General features: G+C 36.6%; 1 protein-coding gene across 4 annotated transcripts in view; it reads right to left on the bottom strand.

Annotated features, from left to right (window-relative positions):
* The window catches only part of Ack-like (activated Cdc42 kinase-like), a 335,669-nt gene that overhangs the window by 88,899 nt on the left and 223,924 nt on the right, over positions 1-22,846 (bottom strand). For 3 of the 4 annotated variants that reach the window (XM_090387918.1, XM_090387921.1, XM_090387919.1), the window contains exons 5-7: positions 19,739-19,930; positions 10,734-10,831; positions 10,493-10,625 (exon numbers count right to left, since the gene is read on the bottom strand). In XM_090387918.1, coding sequence (XP_090244044.1) covers positions 10,493-10,625; positions 10,734-10,831; positions 19,739-19,930 — 423 coding nt within the window. The remainder of the gene's footprint in view (positions 1-10,492; positions 10,626-10,733; positions 10,832-19,738; positions 19,931-22,846) is intronic. The other variant, XM_090387920.1, reaches the window with a different exon arrangement.

Raw genomic sequence — 22,846 nt, 5'->3', positions numbered from 1 at the left:
GTGGAGCAGATATCATCTTTTAAGGGCACAAAAGGTGATATTGTTGTACACGTTGGCACTAATGACCTTAAGAGTAAGAGATCTGCAGATTTACTTAGGTACAGGTCAATGTTGAAAAAAAGTCGCAAACTAGAGTTGAATTTGAAAGTGTCTGCAATTCTGCTCAGACACAATAGGAGGAAAATAACAGACTTGTCAATCAATTCAGCCATGGAGAGATTGTGCAAGGCTCACGAGGTAGAATTTTTTTCATATCAGAGACATGGTGTCACACAGATATATGCTGGAATTTGGGGAGTACAGTGTGTACAGAAAGGATAGACAGGGTAGGAAGGGAGGAGGGGTTATACTGTTAGTTAAGAAACAAAATCTAACAAAGTGCATCCAGTTGGCATGGGTTTAGGCCTAATGACTCTGATAAGTACAACGAACAATTGTGCAGAGAAATAGAGTGAGCCAGTAAATCGGAATATATTTTCTAATGGGGGATTTTAACTTTCCAGATATTGACTGGAACTTCTGGATTGGTCACTCACACACTAGCAAGACTTTTGTGGATTTATTGGAGGATTGTTTTCTACAGCAACATGTTTGGGGGACAACCAGAGGGGGTAATACTCTTGATTTGATTATCAGCAGTGAGGATGCATGCATTAGGAATTTGCAGATAAAACCACTAGGTGGGTGATCACGGTCTACTGATGTGGACTTTACTTAAACATGTAGCTACCATCAAGAGTAAAGAGAACGGTTGTTTTCATAAAGGTGACCACAGTAGTCTCAGGCAGTTTTTTTAATTCTATACAGTGGGATCAACTGATGATGTTAAAAACAGTTAATTCTAAATGGGAGGCCATCAGGGAATTAATCTTGGAAGCTAGTAGGCTTTTCATGCCAACTAAGAAATAGTGTTCAAAATTTAGGCCTAAATGGATGTCAGATGAACTAATGAGGCTCATGGCAGAGAAAAAAAATGCACGAGATGCATATAAATTATCAGGTGACACACAATCCTACGGCAGATATAAGCTAGTCTGTAATCAAGTCACAAAGGCGGTTAGGCAAGCGAATGCCGATTATGAGAAATCCTTGGCAAAGGATGCAGAGAAAAACAACAAAGACTTCTTTATTTATGTAAACTCTAGAAGGAAGAGGATGAATCAGATTGCTCCACTTGATGCTGGTTAGTTAGTTAGTTATTTGGTTTTTAGGAGCATTAGCAACTAAGGCCATATTGCTCCGGGATATGCGGTCGTCATTCCCTGACCTTTCCGCATCCTCCGTATTTGGTGGTGACGGGCTCGAACCCCGGTCTAATCAAGAAGCGTGTGCTATGCACTGCTGCTCCTTCCCACCTGGCTACGGAGGCGCCTTTGATGCTGGTGGTTCGACTGTTGATCCTGCTCAGATAGCTGACAAACTGAATGAGTATTTTACATCTACATTCACGCATGAAGAATTCTGTAAGGAAGGGGAGGACAGAAGTTTCCTAAACTCTAACAGGGAGCTAAATGATTTTTTAATAACGGAGAGCAAACCTGAAGAGAAATTGTTGAAGTTAAACATAAAAAAGGCACCTGGGGCAGATGGAAGCTATCCAGTTATATTGAAGGAGGCAGTGAGGGAAGTAAGCAAACCCTTTGCTATAATTATGAGAGCATCCTTAGATTTAGGGGAGGTCCCTATGGACTGGAGATGTGCAAATGTATCCTAAATTCACAAAGAGGGTTCAAAGGGTGATGCAAATAATTATAGGCCTGTTAGTTTAACTTCTGTTCCTGGGAAAATAATGGAGTCACTGGTTAAAGAAGTGATGCAGGATCACCTTGAAAAGACTGCAATAATAGTTCAGACACATCATGGGTTTGTTAAGGGGAAATCTTGTTTGACCAATTAGATTGGATACTACAATGTGGTCACAAAGGAACTGGATGTAAGAAATAATTTTGATATCATATACTTGGATTTTCAGAAAGATTTTGATACTGCTGCACAAAGAAGACTGCTGTACACAATGGAGCAGTACGGCATTAAGGGCAAATTGCTGCAATGGATAAAGGGATGGTTGAGTGGAAGATGGCAGAGAGCGGTAATCAATGGACACTGCTCTATGTGGACTAATGACGGACACTGCTTTACGTGGACTAATGTTATTAGTGGAGTACCCCAGGGTTTGGTGCTGGGCCCATTGTTGCTTTGTGTATTAATGATATAGATGAAGGTATATCAGGCTTAATGTCCAAGTTTTCAGATGATACAAAGGTTGGCAGGGTTAGCATTAGTAAATGCACTTGATGCAAGAAAGCAAGCTTATATAGCATCAACCAAAAAAAAAAAAAATAAATAAACAACCTTCTAATTTCACCCATCCAGTAACTCCAAATGTTTGTCTAGTTCTGCCATGAATCTATTTAAGCATCAACTTCTACGACAGATGGAAGTTTGTTCCAGCAAACAAACCACACATGGACTAAAGGCAAACTTCTGCACATCTATCCTAAAACTGTCTTTCCTCAATTTGAATTTATGCCCTCTCACTTGATTATTCTGAGCAAGAGGAAGATTCACATCAGCATTGAGCATGCTCAAAGAATTCAACATTTTATACACCTCAATCAGATCACCTCGCAGGTGCCTAAGACTCCAGACATAATTTGCAAAACTTACACCTTTCTCTGTAAGAGCAACCCTTTGTTCCAGTCATTAATCTTGTTGACCTTCTCTGCAGTCGCTCCGGCAGCTCTACATTCTTCCTAAAATGAAGCATCTAGCTGTGTATATAGTACAAACATCAAACAAGCAATACATTTTAAAAGGCTGTGATTCAGAGGACAACTGCCTTCCTTAGTTCTCCCCTGAGCCACAGCACTCCCATTAGCTTGAACCTTTTGCTTTGCTGCTCTGGTCTGAGTCATTATTTCGATTCAATTTCAAATAAAATTTCAATACAAAATTATAACACTAAACTTATATCCCATTACATCTGGGATATAAGTTTAGGGTTGTTAATGATAGTAAAGACAGTATACTACTGCAACAGGATCTAGAAAAGTTAGATAGATCAGCTGAGAAGTGGCAACTGAAGTTTAATATTGACAAACGCAAAGTACTGCATATGGGTAGCAGTAACCCAAGAGAAACGTACCAACTGTGTGGTACTACTCTCATGGAGGTGGAGAATGAAAAAAGACCTGGGGGTAATTGTGCAGTCATATATTAAGTTCTCTGAGCAGTGCAGACGGGCTGCCAGAGCAGGTCATGGAGTTTTGTCAATGATATATAGGAATTTTGCTAGCAGAGACAAGGAGGTGATTATACCTTTGTATAAGGGGCAATGGTCAGGCCACACCTTGAATACTGTGTACAGGTCTGGAGGCCTCATTTTAGGAAGGATGTAGAGTTGCTACATAAAAGTTGCTTAACAAAGATTTGTGAGAGGAACAAAGGGGTTCTCTTACCAGGAGAGGCTTAAATTCTTTCAGTTGCAGCATCTGGAGACTAGACACCTGCAAGGTGATCTGATTGAGGTGTACAAGGCCTTGAATAGTTTGAGCAGGCTCATTGCTGATGGGGTACTTCCACTTGCTGAGATAAAGAACCTGAGGGGGACATTTATTCAAATTGAAGAAAGACAGTTGTAGAATAGATGTGCGGAAGTTTGCCTTTAGCCAGCAGGTAGTTGATTGCTTAAATAAATTTATGGCTGAACTAAACAAACATTTAGAGTGACCGGATGGGTGAAATGGGAAGGGGTTGGTTTTTGGTTTTTTGGCTGATGCTATATAAGCTTGCTTTCTTGTATCATATGCCTCAACTAATGCTAATACAAAGAATAACAAATTCCAAATGGATGAAACAAGCTTTATAATTCCAGTTAAATACCTCCAGGAGTGCATTAGGAATAGGAGCATAAATGTAAAGGCTTCCGTTCCTAATCGGCTCCTGTTTTGAGTGAATATAGCCCACAGTACAGTAATACCCCGACTTACGCGAACTCGGAGTTACGCGGTTCCTGATTTTTTCGTTTGGCAACGCTGCCGCCCACTATCTTCAAGGTCGTTTTTCATATGTTATCGATATACGGTGCGACGGCGGAGAATGAGAGCGAAAGATGAACAAAATTCAACTTTGCTGCTTTTATGTTTTTTATATCAGTGAAGGGGAAACACACTTTCACCACAATAACATAAACACCAACACAATTCCAGCTATCGGTATAATCGCAAATGCAATTAGATCGAGTTTACTACCAGTTTATAACAGATTCCACTAGCAGAAACGCAACTGGATTTTTATTGTTTTATGGTAGTAACCCCTAGAAATGTGAGGTGTTAATAGTGTATCTCTGCCTTTATGGTGTTGTTTATTCAGTTGCTACATGCGCGCAGCTTTGTTTATGCGTATCAAGCGTGCCTCCTCGTTTTGTAATTGTGCTTTATTCCCTAAAAATGAAAAGGAAGCGTCCTGGTGAAGACACTGCAGATTCAGAGAGAAAAAGAAAAGCAATTATCGATAAACAGAGGCGGACTGGGTCAAAAATTCTTACCCGGGAAAATTTATAGTGGCCTCATACTATGGTTTATGGCCAAAATCACACTGGCCCACCGGGGTTTCCCCGGTAAGGCTTATTGCCAGTCCGCCTCTGTCGATAGAGAAAAAAAATATGAAATTGTGAAACGCTTTGAGCGAAATGAAAGACCATGTGATATTGCACGTGCTACAGGCCTAAATGAAGCAATGGCGAAAAGCACATGACAATTGCAAACTTGACAGGTTGAAAATTGAAAAGGGCTCAATTGTAAAGGGCTTAAAAATTTTAGAAAACATAGACTCCAACGAAGAACGCGTTATAGCTACAAAGCAAGGAATAAAAAAATTATTAGCTTGCTACGAAGAAATTCTGCGTGAAAAAAAGAACGCGCTGTGTCGTCAGACGAATTTGTTAGATTTTATGAAGCCATCGACATCGAAATAACTTTTTAACGTAAGTCATTTGTTTTTTAATACATATTTTGTATTAATATGTATAAAGAACTGCAATTTTATTAATATTTTTCTTCTAAACTAGTGTTTTTGTTAGTCCTTGGTCCCAATTAAGCAAAATTTATATGTATTTATATGCAAAGTTGTACCCCGACTTACGCGAATTCGACTTACGCGATTTTCGTCGGACCCACCTATCGCGTAACTTCGGGGTATTACTGTATATTGAAAAGACCAACAATGATGAATGGATGATTTCATTATTATTCAAAAGGATAAACAATCAAATTCAAGAGCTTGGAATGCAAAACAATTGGAATTATCTTGTAATTATCAAAGATCACATTATAAAAGGGGTTAAGAGCTTTCCAAACAAATCAGTAGTTGGAATCGTATTCATGCTTAAGGACTATAGCACATGTGTGGATGTGCTGCTATACATTTTTAATGAAATACAGAAAATAAGAAGCATCTCACAAATCTGAGCTGCTATATAGTGAAACCAAGATTCATTTCCACTGAATGCACATATCTCAAGATCTTTGAAAATGTACTGCTCCCATTCCTAATGCAGTCCTGTTTTGAATTAACAGAGCCTACAATAACTGGATACTACTGCAGCTGTTATGAAATGAACATCTTGGGGTATTAATATTAGCAGTGGCATTGGCAGCATGACACAAGGAAGCAGGACCTAAACACCATCACAAAAAAAATAAATAAATAAAAAAAAAAGTTTCTTCCAATAATTTGTCCAAACCTTTCTTAAATTTATTTAAATTACCTATTTCCACAACATTAGGTGGAAGTTTATTCCAAAAATTAATTACTCTTTGGCTGAATGCAAATTTCCTTGATCTATTCTGTAACCATCCTCTTTTAATATAAATATATGTTCTTTTATATATTTAATCTAAGCAAAAGTAAAGATGCCATCAGCATTTAATTTACTTAACCCTTTTAAACCTATACACTTCAATTAGGTCACCATGCAAATACTTAATTTCTGAGACTGCAATTCATGGAATGTCTTTCACAAAATGATATTCTTCCTTAGCAAGAATATCCTTTTGTGTCACCAACTAATCTTGTTGCTCTTCTCTGTACTTTTCCCACAGCTCTATATCCTTCCTACAATGAGGTTTACAAATCTATATGTAGTATTTCAGATGTACAGATGTAACTTAACTATTGCCTTGTACAATGGGATATTGACTTTTTTTCTGTCCATTAATTTGATTAATAAATTGTCTCATTAATTTAGAACTGAAAGAAACGTGCTCCAAATACTAAGCTGTGCACAACAAAAAATCTAAGTATTAAACACCAGAATTAGAGTTCACTTGATTGTCATAGGCACAGTTACACAAGGAGAGTATGCTATCCTCACTGCTTTTTGTGGGTGCCTTTGCAAGCTCCCTTCTCAAATGACATAAGAACTTCACAATGTATGCCTATGACATAATTTTTTTTTTATGACTTATAGCAATAATTTCTAACTTCTTGTGAAATTTATAATTTTTTACTTCTTTTGAGAGAAGTCACAAAATCAATATATTGGCCAATGTAAAAATCATCCAAGAAATGGAAGTACAGTAGGCCCTCGATTTAACAGACCCTGATTTAACAGACAAAAAATTTCTGTCCTAAAGGAAAAATTTAGAACCTATTTATATCTGACAGCATCGCACATCTGCCTGATGTGCGATGCTATCAGACAGATGTGCTGAAAATTCCTTCTAATGAAATAAAGGCTGTTTTACTGCTTGATAATACAACCTGCTCATCCTAATGCTGAGCGGTTAGTTAGCAGGGATAGGAGAATTAAATGTGTTTCTCTGCCTCCTAACACTACTTCACTGATACAGCCGATGGATCAGGGTGTAATCGTTGCTTGTAAGAGGTTGTATAAGAAGAAGTTTTTGGACGAGCTGATGGTTGTTTTGGAAGAAACAGAAGAAGATACGAGAGGCACCAGGACATTATATGCATACATCAGATCTGCTATCTTCAACTTAGCAGCTGAATGGAAAGATATTAAGATTACTACCTTGGCCAATGCGTGGAAGTTGTTGTATGACGTAGAACTTGAAATGGACTTTGAGGGAGTTGAGGTATCTAATTTTAGGGACACTCTTCTGAGGGCCAGCAACAAAAATGCAACTGGGAATGATGTGGAACAGTGGCTCGAAAATGATGAAGGTGATCCAGGCTATCAAAATTTTTCTGAGGGAGAGATGCGGAAAATGTTCTTCATGGAGAACAAGAGGATGATGACAACAAAGACGAAGAATCAGTTGCCCCTCATCCTAAATTGTCTGTTATAAGATAAAATATGGATGACATCATACATTATATTGAATCATCATCAGATCCTGATGTGCTTCCTTATTATGAACATTTTAGAGAATTGGAGATCTACAGTAATAAGGAAGCAGCACCAAGGTATAAGGCAACTGAAGCTTGATGATTTCTTCAAGACCACTTCATCAACTGGACTTGTTTCACCTGAACCCTCTACCAGCTCAGCAAGAAATTAACACCTCTCCCTCCATATGACAGTTGTTTCTGACTCTGAAAATTGTGATGCTTTCAATTAAGTTAATATTGAATATTATGTATTTTTTTTTTAATGTGTGAGAGTAAATGGGCCTGTTGTACTGGAATCCATTGTACATAAGAAATAATAACGTATATATCCAGTAAAATATAACCTTAATTAAATAGTTTGGAGCTTTCGAGGCTGAATGTGCCTCTTTGTCAACAAATTCTAACAGAATGGAAAACTTTAGAGATAAAAATTATTTTAACGGACACAGAGTTGTGCGTGCAGTGAGGTGTGCAAGGGCATGAGGTTGGCCATTCAACCATTTGATTGGTGGTCATTGTTGCTGCATGGACGTGTGTAATTTTGCCTCCAGCTCTTATCTAGACTTAAAATAGTTGTCTCCAAGGGTGTATTCTCATGCTTTTGGAATGGTTCATGGCTCTTGAATTACACAATATATTAAATGACTCTAACCAGAGGTGGTGGCAAAAGTGTTGGGACTGGTCAATCACTTCGTAGTCGCGCTTGGGATTGAGGTCATAGTGGATCGACCAGAAGCGTTCCACGATTGCGGACTGGTCGGTCTCAACAAGACGAATCGCCGACCGGGCTAGCCGAGTGGGTAAAGTACCTGCCCGGCAACCCAAAGGTCGCGGGTTCAATTCCCGCCTCGGGCTTGGATCAAAGTACTGCAAAAACCTTGGGAGGTGCAATATGGCCACAGAAGCCGATGCGCCAACAACTATCAAATCAAAAAAAAAAAAAAAAAAAAAAACAAGACGAATCGATCTGTTGTGTTCTGTAAGGCAGTCTTGATGTTGTTATTATTTCTTTTTTTAACGCTTTTCAATGAAGTTTAAGAATTTTAAAGTATTTTTTCCCTCTAAAATTGATTTAAATGAAAAAACTAATGTTCACATTGAAAACAACTTTGTGTGAGCTTTAAGGGAAACAAAATTAAAAAAAGTGACGGAAACGCTATTAGTTATATTGTATAGTTTTTGATGTGTTTCATTAAAATAAAGTTTGGTTCCTGTCATAAATTTATTTTTATATTTTTAACAGATGTTTTAGTATAAATTACTCAATTTACATTATAATAATATTTTATTCATTCTCATATATTATAATAACATTTTAATATAACCTATACCTTTTAAGTTTGCTATTAATATATTTGATTTAAATATATTAATATATTTGATTTGATTTTATTAATATATTTGCTATTAATATATTTGATTTGATTTTATTAATATATATGATTTAAAATACATTAGATTTAATGGACTTTTGGCAATAGCAGACACCCCTTTTTCTAATTAGTCTGTTAAATCGAGGGCCTACTGTATATCTCAAAAAAAAAAAAAAAAAAAGGATAAATCTGATAAATCCAACACAATGCTATGACAAAGTCCTGTAGTTAGATGCAAGAATCAGCATTATTATCCTAGGGTTTAATAAGGTTTTGATACATTCTGCATGAAATGTTATTGTATAAACTGGAGAACTTTGGATTACTAGTAAAATCCTCCACTGGATCAGAGGCTCACTATAAAAAAAAAGGCACACTCATGCCTTCTCCTGTTTCTAATCTTCCTTAGTGAGTGACATTGACAAAGCAGTACAATTGAAGATGGCAAGATTTTATAATTATGTGATGGTAGGAAACTGATTAACAACCAGAATCAGGTCATGATGTCTTACAATGAATTATTTGGCTGAATATATGGCCTGAATAATGACAACTAAAGTTTAACACTTCTAAATATAAAGTTCTGCACATGGAATGCAGAATTCCAGGAGTTACTTAATAAGCCAGGGGAGAGACGTCAAAAAGTGGGTCAGGACAAAAAAAATACTCAAGATTTTTATGATACAATCAAATATGCAATTTATCATGCAGCAAAAAGTGTAAACAGCTGATTACTAAGGCATATGTCACTCTCCATGCATACAAGACAATGATGAAAGCATATTTGAAATACTGTATCTGTCTCAAGACTACACCTAAACACAAAAATCTTCAAGGAGGGAGTTATTATTGTTATTATTTGGTTTTTAGGAGTATTAGCAACTAAGGCCATATTGCTCCGGGATATGCGGTGGTCACTCCCTGACCTTTCTGCATCCTCCGTATTTGGTAGTGACGGGCTCAAACCCTGGTCTAATCAAGAAGCGTGTGCTACACACTGCTGCTCCTTCCCACCTGGCAATGGAGGCGCCTCAAGGAGAGGAAAGCCTGCAAAAGGATGGCCAGGGATGCTAATCTGAGACAAGAATAGGAGGCATAAATATAAAGTCCTGGAGTGTAATAAAAGGCTGGATTGTGTGAAGTTTATTTTTTTGGGCAGCATATTATAGATTATTGAAAAAAATTACCTTTTGCTATGGCAGCCAAGGTAGAAAGCTTAGTAAAAGAATTGGATAGTCACTTCTTTGCTTGCAATGATATGAGTGATTGGAGATTTTTCTTTTTTTTTTTTTTGCAGATGCAGAAAAATGTCAACTTCTTTGCATTATTTAACTATTCTAATACAATACTAATATAAAAAAAAATTATAATATACAATAAACAAAAAAAAAATTTAACACACACACACACACACACACACACACACACACACACACACACACACACACACACACACACACACACACACACACACACACACACTCTAATTGACTAGCTGAACTTGGTTATAATCAGATCTAAGAAATCAGCAAAAATGCTTTTTAAATTAAACCAGTTGCTTGTAACCATTACAGCACTTTTCTAAAATTTCAAAAATAAAATAAAATCCAATAAAATGTAAAGCAAAATAAAAACTTGGGAGGTTATACATAAAAAGAACAAATTTATTTGTATTTCACCTAAAATAAAATCCAATAAAATGTAAAACAAAATAAACAAAACATGGGAGGTTGTACATAAAAAGAACAAATTTATTTGTATTTCACCTTTACCTGATGTCCAGTGAGTGCAGCCCATGGCTGAAATCCATAACTAAACATTTCCCATAATGTAACTCCATATGCCCAAACATCACTGGCAGAAGTAAACTTCAAATATGTAATACATTCTGGTGCACACCTGTAAAAAATTAGTATATAAGAATTCTAGAGTAATAGATATTGTTCACATACTAATAAGTAATGAAGCACACAAAATTATTTTATTAAGATAAAATTGGATACATACCAAGCTATTGGTAGTTTTAAATTAACATTGAAGTTAGTTTGATAATAGTCTTTACCAACTCCCAATGCTCTAGACAAACCAAAGTCACTTATTTTGACCTGAAAAAGAAAAATACACTATATATTCTTTCCATATAATTCAGTAAACACTTTTGGATACTTCTTGTTAAGTTGTTATAAGCTTTAGTAAATATCTAAAACACATCACAAGGTTTCACTGATAGGTATAGATCACATATAGAAAAATTAAATATAAATTAATGCTTTCAAATATTTAAATTTGAAGATGATAAACAGAGAAAATATTTTTTTAAATGTTCAAAGATTTTTGAAGTTAGATTAATGAACACATTAACATGACCAGTGACATGCTAATTGCTGGTTTCGTGTTGCACATACTCTACTAGACCTTAAGGTGCAGGAAATACAAAGTCATAACAAATACACTTTACAAAGTCATAAAAGATTTTTCCATGGCTTTGTAAAGGCAAAATCTTGCTTGATCAGTCTAGTCAAGAGCAATGGCATGATCACATGGAAGTTAGATGCAAGAAACATTTTTAATATTACATACTTTAATTTTCACGAAGCATTTGACACAGTCCTACATGGGAGGTTGTACAAACTTCAGTGTATTGGAATTATGAATAAGATCTTGAGGAAGCTTGAGGGATGGCAGAATAAAAAGAGAAGAGGAAGAAGAGGGTTATTATAAATTTCAGATTTGTTATAAATGTCATTTCAGAGTGGCCAGGGCTATAAAGTGGGATCTCTCAAACTTCAGTGGTGGGGCCACTCTTGTTTCGGATTTCTTGAATGATATCAGTGAGGGAATAAAAAACAAAATGTTGAATTTTTCAGATTATATGAAGGTTGGTTAATTATGACAGTCAGGCTGAGCTCCTTCAATGATTCAATTAGGCTTTGAGGCTGGTCAGAAAAATGACATGTGTGTTTCAACGTTGTCAAACGTAAGGTTCTATATTTGGGAAATAACAATCAAAGAAGGGTTACCATGCAGTGTAACTAGGTGGCCAGGAAGGCATATGGTGCCACATTAGTAATTTACCACAGCTTTACACCTTGGGAGAAGATGGTTATTACTGTTGCACCAATCAATGGCATTTGTAATGTGTTCTGATGAAAGAAAATAACTGTAAAGAAAGATACTGAATTTTCTAAAAATATAATCTTCCATATTGATGTCCCTTTGCTTTTCTCACCCTGTAATGTGGTGAGAATGGCAAAGAGACACCACAATCAGTTTCTTAAATGCTGATCTCCAGATAACTCAGTTAACTTAACTTCTTATAAAAGCCTAGTCCTGGATTATTTTTTGCAAAAATGTTTGCTGCTCTCATACTCATCTTCAACAACACTCAGATTTATAGGTAAGCTCATATCTTTACAAAGAATAACTCTGACTTCTAATCTTTCTTGGCATAAGCACATGGCTTTAGATGCAGATCATGTTTGCCTAACCTAATTAACTATTATGAGGTGGTCACAGATAGAAGGGTTAATGTTGGCATAATTTACTTAGATTTCAGTAAAACTTTTGAATGCAGTCTAATATGAACTATTGTATAAACTGGAGCTGTTGTTGTTGGAGTGGGGTTTAATGGCACATACTATGGCCAAACTGCACCTGTTACTTTGGTCTATAAGTGACCGTAATAAATTGGAGCGATGTGATACTAGTTACTACTATAAATAAAGGGACGATTAAGTGGATTAATTTTTAGTAGTGGCAAATGTGCATGAAAGCAAGCTTATACAGCATCAGCCAAAAAAAAAAAAAAGCATGACACCTCCCATTTCGCCTGTACATTTCCTCCAATAGTTTGTCTAGTCCTTCCTTGAATTTATTTAAACTATCACCTTCCACAACAACAGATGGAAGTTTATTCCAAAAATCAACCACTCGTTTATTTAGGGTAGTATGCTAAGTCTTATTGACTTAGTATACCCTAAATAAATAAAAGACCCTATTCTCACCAAAGGTAATATAAGCCTGGTCTCTTGTCCACCTTAGACAAATATCATTAACCACATTTCAGCCTAAGTTGCTGATATCTTTTTAAATTGCATAGTGTCATCCAATAGGTGAATTTGCTGTACATTTTAAAAACCAGAGATACTACCGAGATAGCTATTTGGTGTTTTTGACTTTTAAATGCATAGCAGATTCACCTATTGGGTGGTGCTATATGATTTAAAAAGATATTGGCAACTTATGCAGAACCATAGATAACAGTATTTGTCTAAGGTAGATATAAGGCCAAGCTTAATCAAGCTTGGTGGGAACAGAATGTTCTCTGTGATTGGACAAACACAATAATGCACTTAACATCCGCTTTTATTTAATTTATATCTTAAATATCCCCCAATCCTGTATATAATCATGTAGCATACTCTGTTTACTATCAATAACTACCCAACCCACTTTTGTATCAACAGTAAAAGTAGACATTAAACTTGATATACCTACATCAATATCGTTAATGATATTAAAAACAGTAAGGGGACAGGAACAAAACTCTGTGGGACCTCCCTAATAACATTAATTTATTAAGAACAGTGACCATTTATAACTGTGATCTGTACCAACTGTGTGGTACTACTCTCAGGATAGTGGAAAATGAAAGACCTGGGGGTAATTGTTTAGTTGGATATGAAGTTCTCTGAGCAAGCAGACAGGCTGTCAGAATAGCTCATGGGGTTTTGTCAATGATATACATGAATGTTGCTAGCAGGGACAAAGAGATGTTATTCCTCTGCAATGGTCAGGCCATACCTTAAGTACTGCATACTTCATTTTAGGAAGGATGGGGAGCTGCTGGAATGAGTACAGAGAATGACAATGAGATTTTGGTGAGCAGAGCAAAGGGATGCTCTTACCAAGAAAGGCTTCAGTTCTGCAAATTGTAGCATGTGGAGACTAGTTACCTGTGAGGTGATTTGAATGAGGTGTTTAAGGCTTTGAATGGATTGAACAAGCTCAATGCTGATGCTGATGAGATTCTTCTTCCTCTTGCTCAGACCACACATGAGGGGGGCACAAATTCAAATTGAGGAAGGATGGTTTTTGGATGGGCTGAGAAATGGCATTTAAGGCTTAATACTGTAAAATGCAATGTCTTATGTCTGGGTAGCAGTAACCCTAGAATAATTGACACTTGGATATCACCAAATTCAAAAAAATATATAAATAATGAAAATGACTTGGGAATAACTATACAATCTAATATGAAGTTTCTGGAGAGTGTAGACAAGCTGCTAGGACAGTTCATGGGATTTTGTCAATGATATTTAGGAATTTTGTCAGTAGAGATAAAGAAATGATTATTCTATTATAAAAAACAATGTTTAGGCTGCATTAGCATTAGCATTAGTAGAGGCATTTGATGCAAGAAAGCAAGCTTATGCAGCATCAGCCAAAAAAAAAAACTCACTTCCACTTCACCCCTCTGTTCGTTCAAAATACCTGTCCACCTGAGCCTTAAACTTATTTAGGCTATCAACCTCCACCACAAGGGATGGAAGTCTGTTCCACCAACCAACCACCCGCCGGCTAAAGGCAAATTTCCGCGCGTCTATCCTACATCTGTCTTTCCTCAATTTGAATTTATGCCCTCTCAGGTGATTTTTCTGAGCTAGAGGAAGAATCCCATCAGCATTGAGCATGCTTAAACCATTCAAGGCTTTATACACCTCTATCAGATCACCTCGCTGGTGCCTAGTCTCCAGACACTGTAATTTGCAAAACTTAAGCCTTTCTTCGTAAGAGCACCCCTTTGTTCCATTCACTAATCTTGTTGCCCTTCTCTGTACTCATTCCAGCAGCTCTACATCCTTCTTGAAATGAGGCCTCCAGACCTGTATACAGTACTCTAGGTGTGGCCTGACCATTGCCTTATACAATGGAATAATCACCTCCTTATCCCTGCTGGGAAAAATTCCTGTATATCATTGACAATACTCCATGAGCTACTCTTGCAGCCCATCTGCACTGCTCAGAGAACTTCATATCTGCCTGCACAACCACCCCCAAGTCCCTTTCATTCTCTACCACTGTCAGTGTAGTACCACAGAGTTCATATGTTGCTCTGGGGTTGCTGTTTCCCATGTGTAGTACTTTACATTTGTCAATGTTAAACTTCATTTGCCACCTCTCAGCCCATCTGCTCAACCTTTCCAGATCCTGTTGCAGCAGCATAGTGTCAGTAGTGTCCTTGACAACCCTGCCAACCTTTGTATCGTCTGCAAACTTGGACATTAAGCTTGATATACCATCATCAATATCATTTATAAATACAGAAAACAATAATGGACCCAACACTGAGCCCTGAGGGACTCCACTAATAACATTAGTCCATGATGAGCAGTGTCCATTGATTACCACTCTCTGTCTTCTCCCCCTCAATCACCCCTTTATCCATAGCAGCAATTTGCCTCCAATGTCACACTGCTCCAATTTGTGTAGCAGTCTTCCATGTGCAACAGTATCAAAAGCCTTTCTAAGATCCAAGTATATAATATCAAAGTTATTCCCTGCATCCAGTTCTTTTGTGACTGCATCATAGTATCCAATCAAGTTGGTCAGGCAAGACTTGCCCTTAACAAAACCATGCTGTGTCTGAGCTATAACTGAAGTCTTGTCTAAATGATCCTGCAGTGCTTCTTTAACCAGTGCCTCCATTAATTTTCCTGGAACAGAAGTTAAGCTCACAGGTCTATAATTACTTGTGTCAGCCTTTGATCCTCCTTTGTGAATTGGGGTCACATTTGCACATTTCCAGTCTATGGGTACCTCCCCTGAGTCCAAGGAAGCTCTCATAATTATGGCTAAGGGTTTGCTTACTTCCTTTGCTGCCTCCTTTAATATAACTGGATAGATCCCATCCACCCCGGGTGCCTTTCTTGTGTTTATCTTCAACAGTTTCTCCTCCACTTTACTCCCAGTTATTTCAAGATTCTGTAGCTTACTGCTAGAGTTGAATACACCTCTGGCATTCCCCTTGCTGAATAACTCCTCATGTGTGAATGTCGATGCAAAATATTCATTTAGTTTGTTAGCTACCTGAGCAGGATCATCAACAGTTGACCCATCAATATCAAGTGGACCAATCTGATTCATCCCCTTCCTTCTAGAGTTTACATAAGTAAAGAACTCTTTGCTGTTTTTCTTTGCATCCCTTGCCAAGGATTTCTCGTAATCTGCCTTCGCCTGCCTAACCTCCTTTGTAACTTGGTTGCATATCAACTAGTATCTATCATAGGCTTCTGTGTCATGTGTTAATTTGTAAGTATCCCATGCATTTTTCTTCTCTGCCATATGCCTCATTAGTTCATCTGACATTGATTTTGGCCTAAACCTTGAACAATATTTCTTAGTTGGTATGTAAAGCCTAGTAGCTTCCAAGATAAGTTCTTTGAATGCTTCCCATTTTGAATTTGCTGTTGGTAACATCATCAGTTGGTCCCACTGTATAGAATTTAAATACTGTCTCAGTCCATCGTAGTCGCCTTTACGGAAGCAATAACCCTTCCCTTTACCCCTAATGGTAGTTACCTCTTTGAGTAAATCCCACTTCAGCACACTGTGATCACTGCCACCTAGTGGTTCATTTATCTGCAGATTCTTAATGCATGAAGAATCACTGCCGATAATCAAATCAAGAGTATTACTCCCTCTAGCTGCCTCCCCAACATGCTGATGTAGAAAACAATCATCCAATAAATCCACAAAAGCCCTGCTAGTGTGTGAGTGACCAGCCCCCAAATTCCAGTCAATATCTGGGAAATTAAAATCTCCCATTATAAGACTCTCTGATTTACTGGCCCACTCTATTTCCCTGTACATTTCCTTATTATACTCATCAGAGTCATTAGGCCTATAGCACACTCCTACTCTCAATTTTGATCTCCCAATGCTTATGTCACACCAAACTGACTCAACACTGCACTGTCCAGCGATGTCGACTGGCTTCACTTCCTTGGTTTTTATGTGTTTCTTAACTAATAGCATAACCCCTCCCCCCTTCCTATCCTGTCTATCCTTTCTGTAGACGTTGTATTCCCCAATTTCCAGTTCTGCATCCCTTATATCTGTGTGACACCACATCTCTGATATCCCAACTATATCTGCCTTTGATGTTTTGAGCAATACCTCAAATTCATCAAATTTATTTACTAAACTCCTAGCATTGGTGTACACGCAAGTATACCTGCACCTGTTTCTATTCTTAGCTACCCTAACACAACCCATGTTTACTTGTACCGCAATGGCTCCCAGCAGTCTCTGAAATACCATGCATCTTGTTTTTCAGGCTTCTGCTCATTCTAATAGAAGCAGTGCAAGAATCTCTTTCACCTCTGCCAGTGGCTACTGTCAATCTATTGGTCTTTGTCTCCCCCCCCAAGCTAGCAGTTTTCCGACCCACTTAACACTGCCTCCATAGCATCAGCAAATATTCTTGCACCCTTTCTATTTAAGTGTATCCCATCCCTGTAGAAGCAATCTCTCCTGTTAACAAGTACAGACCAGGCTGAAAAAAATTCTACCCCTTGAGCCTTGCACAATCTTTCCAGGGCCGAATTGATCGACAAGGCTCTCATCATATACTCCCTCCTATCGTGTCTGGGCAGAATTGCAGACACTTTCAAATTCAACCCTAATTCTCGGCTTTTGTTCAGCAGTGACCTGTACTTGTTAAGTAATTCTGCCGGTCTCCTACTCTTAATATTATTAGTGCCAACGTGTACAACTATATCACCTTTTGTGCCCTTAAAAGATGATATTCGCTCTACAACGTCATCAACCTTTGCCCCTGGCAGACATACCCTGGTCCTGTTCCACCTATCTTTTTTACAAAGCATGTTCCCCGTTTCCCTGACAATAGAGTCACCAACAACTACTAGTTCCTTCGGGACCAGCGCATTCTGCCTTGGAGGTTGCCTCTGTGTCACGCGATGCCCAAGTGCAAGCTCTGGCGTTGATGTGGGCAGCTGAGAGCTTGATGGGCCCCTCAATTTAGTTTCTTCGAGGGCATCCACCCTGTCCTTCAAGCTCTCATATAGGCCCACAAGAACGCCGAGTTGTTGCCTGATATCGATACACTCCTTGCATCGTGCACACATAAAGACATCCCCCATGGCAGTATCATGTCCCGTACCCAATTGCTCTGCAAACATCAAGCAAACAGTGCATTTTATAAGGCTGTGAGTCAGAGGACAACTGCCCCCCTCAGTTCTGCTCTGAGCCACAGCACTTCCATTAGCTTGAGCCTTTTGCTTTGCATCTTTAATATTGTACACAGCCTTGGACCCCTCACTTTAGGAATGATATGGACTTACAATAAAGGGTGGAGAGAAGAGCAAGAAGACCAGATAAGGGCACAAAGGGGTATTCTTATCAAGAGAGACTTAAGTTTTGTAATCTACAGCGTTTGAAAAACAAATATCCGCTGGTTAACCCGATCGAGATTATTTTATTCATTACTTTTTTTTTTTTTTTTTTTGGCTACTGCTGCATGTTTACTTCCCTGCATCATTTTTTCCAATACTAGAATAGCTTATTTCAAACACTAATATCTCAAAATAATATCACTAACACCATTATCACAAATATTACTTCTGCATCGAAAAACACAGGTTTTCTCTATTGCTCTCACCATTACTTTTCTTCTAAATAGCTACTGACTCTGTACAAATCAATCCTCTCTCTATCATGGATTGCTATGTCCACATCTGTCATAGTATCCCCAAAACTTCTTTTAAACTCCTCAACTCTATCAAAGAGAGCAGTTGAATTGATTAACAATTTCTCACTTACAAACTTACTTATTTTCAGTTTGTTCAGTTTCTGCTGCTTTGCAATATGATATGAAGGTTTAGCTACTGCTAAACATTGCCACAAAAAAAATACACTGACTGTTTTTAACTGTTGTGCTAGTATTTTGATTCCAATAAAACAATATCACTAAAGAGATAAATGAAATTTATTACCTCATGTAATTTTTGGTTAATTTAGTTTATTGAACCTTAAAGTGAAAATAAACTGCACCTAGGCAATAAACTAAATCAATCAAGCCTAAATACAAATAGTCAATGTTCTAGAACAACTTTAGGTACCATTTTTTTGTTTATAACAAGACCACTGTGGACATTAGTATGCATTAATAAGCCAATTATTATCAACTTCCTTTGTGTTGAAAAACAGTACCTAAAGTGTTTTTTAATTTTTGACTATTTCTATTCAAGGTTGATTTATTAAGTTTGTCTTTGCTTAGATGCAGTTTATTTTCATTTTAGGTTCAATAAACTTCATTAATTATCTGAAATTTACACAAGTTAGTATACTTCGTTTATCTATTTAGCAATATTGCTTAGTCTCTCATATGTCTTTCACAGAAAATACTGCAAGAAAACAGTTAAAATAAAGTTGTAAACTTCGCTAGCCCAACCATACAGACTATAAACAAATTTATTTTATTTATTTATTTATTTTACCTAAAATCAAAAATTAAATTTCCTTAACTAAATTTCTCTACACATGGAAACATTCAAAACTTCTACTGTACTGTATATTCAAAAATTTATCTTTACTAATTTTGAACTTAAAAAAAAATTATAATTTTTAAGAGATAATAAATATCAAAAAATATTCAGAAAATTCACGACACAGAAGAAAAGAAAATTAAAGGTGTGTTTAGACTTTGGGATTTTGCAAAACAAAAGAATTATTTCAAGTTTTTGAAAATCGGTACTGTATAATGTTATTAAACACTTAAAAAATATATATTCTGTGGCAAAGTAAGCTCAATGGAAAGAAAATTACTTTTACCTTCTGTCTGCTTTTATATTGTAGTCAAATTCTAGGTAAATAAGAAAGGGCCATGTTTTTTCAGTGGTTTTGCAAAAACATATTCCTATGTGGTTATACTTGCCAATAGGCCAAATTTAAACTTAGTTTCTTCAAAAGATCCCCCAATTCAATCATACCTTGTTTTTTGCAAATACCAGAATGTTGCGTGCTGCTAAATCCCGATGAATAAGTCTTTTTGCCTCCAAATACTGCATTCCATCACAGATTTGTAATGCAAACTCACAAAGTGAGATAACAGGGAAACTTGGACGTAATGCAGGTTCCTTAAGGCATTCAAGCAAGGAACGTAATGGAGCAAGTTCGGTCACCTAGAAAAAAGAACACAAATGGTTTACCATTGATTTTCTTCAACAAAAAAAAAAAAAAAAAAACCTCATTGTAATATCTACAAATTTTGCAAATTATTGAACTTTAAAAAAATTTAAATAACTAAAAGAAATAATGCTTTCAGATTAGCATAAATACAGATCATGTCATGATGAATATGTGTACTATTGCATTTGTAAATTTTACCAGAGTAAACAGGTCAGGTTGTCTGTTTTGTCAGGTGACAAACAGGAGCTTCCAAATGATAAAATTTTACAGCCTATACCTTCAGAGAGTAACTCAGCAATGGATAAAAAACCTCACAGAAGTTTTTCCTTTATTAAAAGAAATTCAAACTCAGCATGTAAAATTAATTTTAAAATTAATTAAAATTTTAAAATTAATTTTAAAAAAATAAATTTTAAAATTAATTAATTTAAAATTTAATTAAAATTAATTTTAAATTAATTTTAAAGCCACAGTAGTAACAAAAGGAGTACAAGTATTTGGCCCCTAATAAGATTATTTTTAAAATATAAATAAATATCAACTACTACAATGATATGTCGCTTAACATGTTTCTCAATGATATACAGAGATCATCAAAAAAGAATTGACTGTTTTATGAAAAATTATACAGTCGATTTCGGTTATTTGGAACACATCAGGACTAGTGCATTTTGGCCCAATTAAGCGAAGTTTTGTGTTTGTTATTTAGTTTTTAGGAGAATTAGCAACTAAGGCCATATTGCTCCAGGAATATGCGGTGGTCATTCCCTGACCTTTCTGCATCCATATATATTTGGTGGTCATGGGGTTGAACCCCGGTCTAATCAAGAAGCGGGTGCTACACACTGCTGTTCCTGCCCACCTGGCTACAGAGGCGCCTTGCAAAGTTTTACGTAAATAGTTAAAAATACAGCTTTATGATTGATTTTCTGTACGATCCAATCACGTTATGAGGGACTCGCCATACTAAAGTACCAATCACTGTACGATATGCAGTAAGCACTGGTCATTGTGATGACGTTTGTGAATTAAAGTTTAATTCTATTAAACAGCGATTCTAATTGGCGAAAATAGGAGGAATGTTATCCCCAGATTTTCACGTATCATTAAAAAATTAAATGATACGTGAAAATCAGAAGAATATTTTCCACAGATTAGCAAAATAAAAATAAATTTATGCTTACGTGCATAGCTTAATTAATACGTACTGTAATATGTACATACTAACTAGTTGACATTTCTGTTCACTGACATTTGTGGGTGGGGGTTAAAATTTAAAACAATAAAAAAGATAAGCACACACACACACACACACACACACACACACACACACACACACACACACACACACACACACACACACACACACAGAACATGGCACACACAAATCGCAAGTAACACGATACGTGCAAGTGAGAACAAAGTAACAAGTTACGAAGTTTAAAAAATAGGAATGAAGAGCAGATTCGGAAAATAAATTTTTTTATATGATTGAAGCACTAACAGAAAAGCCCAATAAACAGGGGACTGCTAATTGTTTTATGGTTGTGACCTCCAAAAATTTGACCGAATCACGTGGTATGGTCAGAGACAATCATAGGGTAATCTCGAGTGCTGCGGGGTCTTCTGCCCCGATTAAACGGCATGTTCTCCCAATTAAGCGAAGTAAATCCTGGCTATTTAGTCAATTGGGTTCTGTTCTTTAAGATTTGTCCCAAATAAACAGCTGCCCTGATTAACTGGTGGCCCAAATAACTGGAATCCACTGTATTACTAAGAGATAACCTTTCTTATGTTGGAAATATTCAAATAAATATTCAGTTTATGTTGGTTACTTTAGTTGTAAAATTAGTATATACAACAGAGCAAAGAATGTTTATTATTAAGACCTTTTCTTAAGACCTTAATAATGCCAATGCTTCTGATAAAAAAACTCAGTTCTTCTTTTGCAAGGAATGGATTGTGATTTGACTAAAATGTTTTACCAGAAAGACTGGAAATGTTTGCACATCAATTCTGTAAAGAACATTAAAAATAGTCACTCATCCATGGATGACAAATTTCCATCTGATACATTCATTACTCTGTATGTAGGTGATCTTTATTGCATTACTCTCCTGGCCTCAGTTTCTGAGATTACTTTTTATGGAACACCCAGAAGACAGAGTTTACAGAAACAATTCACAAACCATTGGGATTCTGAAAGTTGAAATATCCAATTCCACAGACTATACTGCTATAAATGCTTTGAAATGGACAGTACACTTTCTCGTATGTTTTCGCTAGCCTATTGAAATGGGCATAATACATAACAAACATGCTTTTAATTAAAGATTTCTATTACAAAAACCCAAATTTTTTTATAAATTATATGAAATTTGTTTTGTAATTTGTGTTGTTGTTATTTGGCTTAACAACACAAGGGCTACTGAGGCCAAAGTGTGTCTGCTCATAGTTTATTTAGTTGAAATATACCACTGTAGATGTTAAATTAAATACTCCTGTATAGGCCAATACATTTTAAATAGATCACAAGTTCTTCTATGTTTGCTTCATTTCCCAGGATATGAGTTAAATCATGTGAGGTTCAGCCTAGAGACCGAATGAAAAGTGCTTGACCACATGGTTGAATATAAAGGACAATCAAAGAGAAAATGCCTAACAGTAAGTTGACTGTCACAGGATGAACACTGGGGTGGATCTTCTCTCAGTAGCAGGAACAGATGGGTAGAATGAGTGCATCCAATTCTGAGTCTTGCCAGTACCACTTCCTTTCATCTATTTCATCAAAAGCCTGAGAGCCACAGCTTTGGTTCTTGCTTTATCTGGTAAAGTTTATTGTTGGTGTTACTTTTCCAGATCTGTGACCAGTTGTCATAACTAGCTTTGCAAATAACAGGCTTATAATC

The sequence above is a fragment of the Mastigoproctus giganteus genome, chromosome 13 (assembly GCF_048544385.1).
Source record: "Mastigoproctus giganteus isolate SK-2022 chromosome 13, ASM4854438v1, whole genome shotgun sequence".
Classification (NCBI taxonomy): Eukaryota; Metazoa; Arthropoda; class Arachnida; order Uropygi; family Thelyphonidae; genus Mastigoproctus; species Mastigoproctus giganteus.
This window is presented reverse-complemented; position numbering and strand designations above follow the sequence as displayed.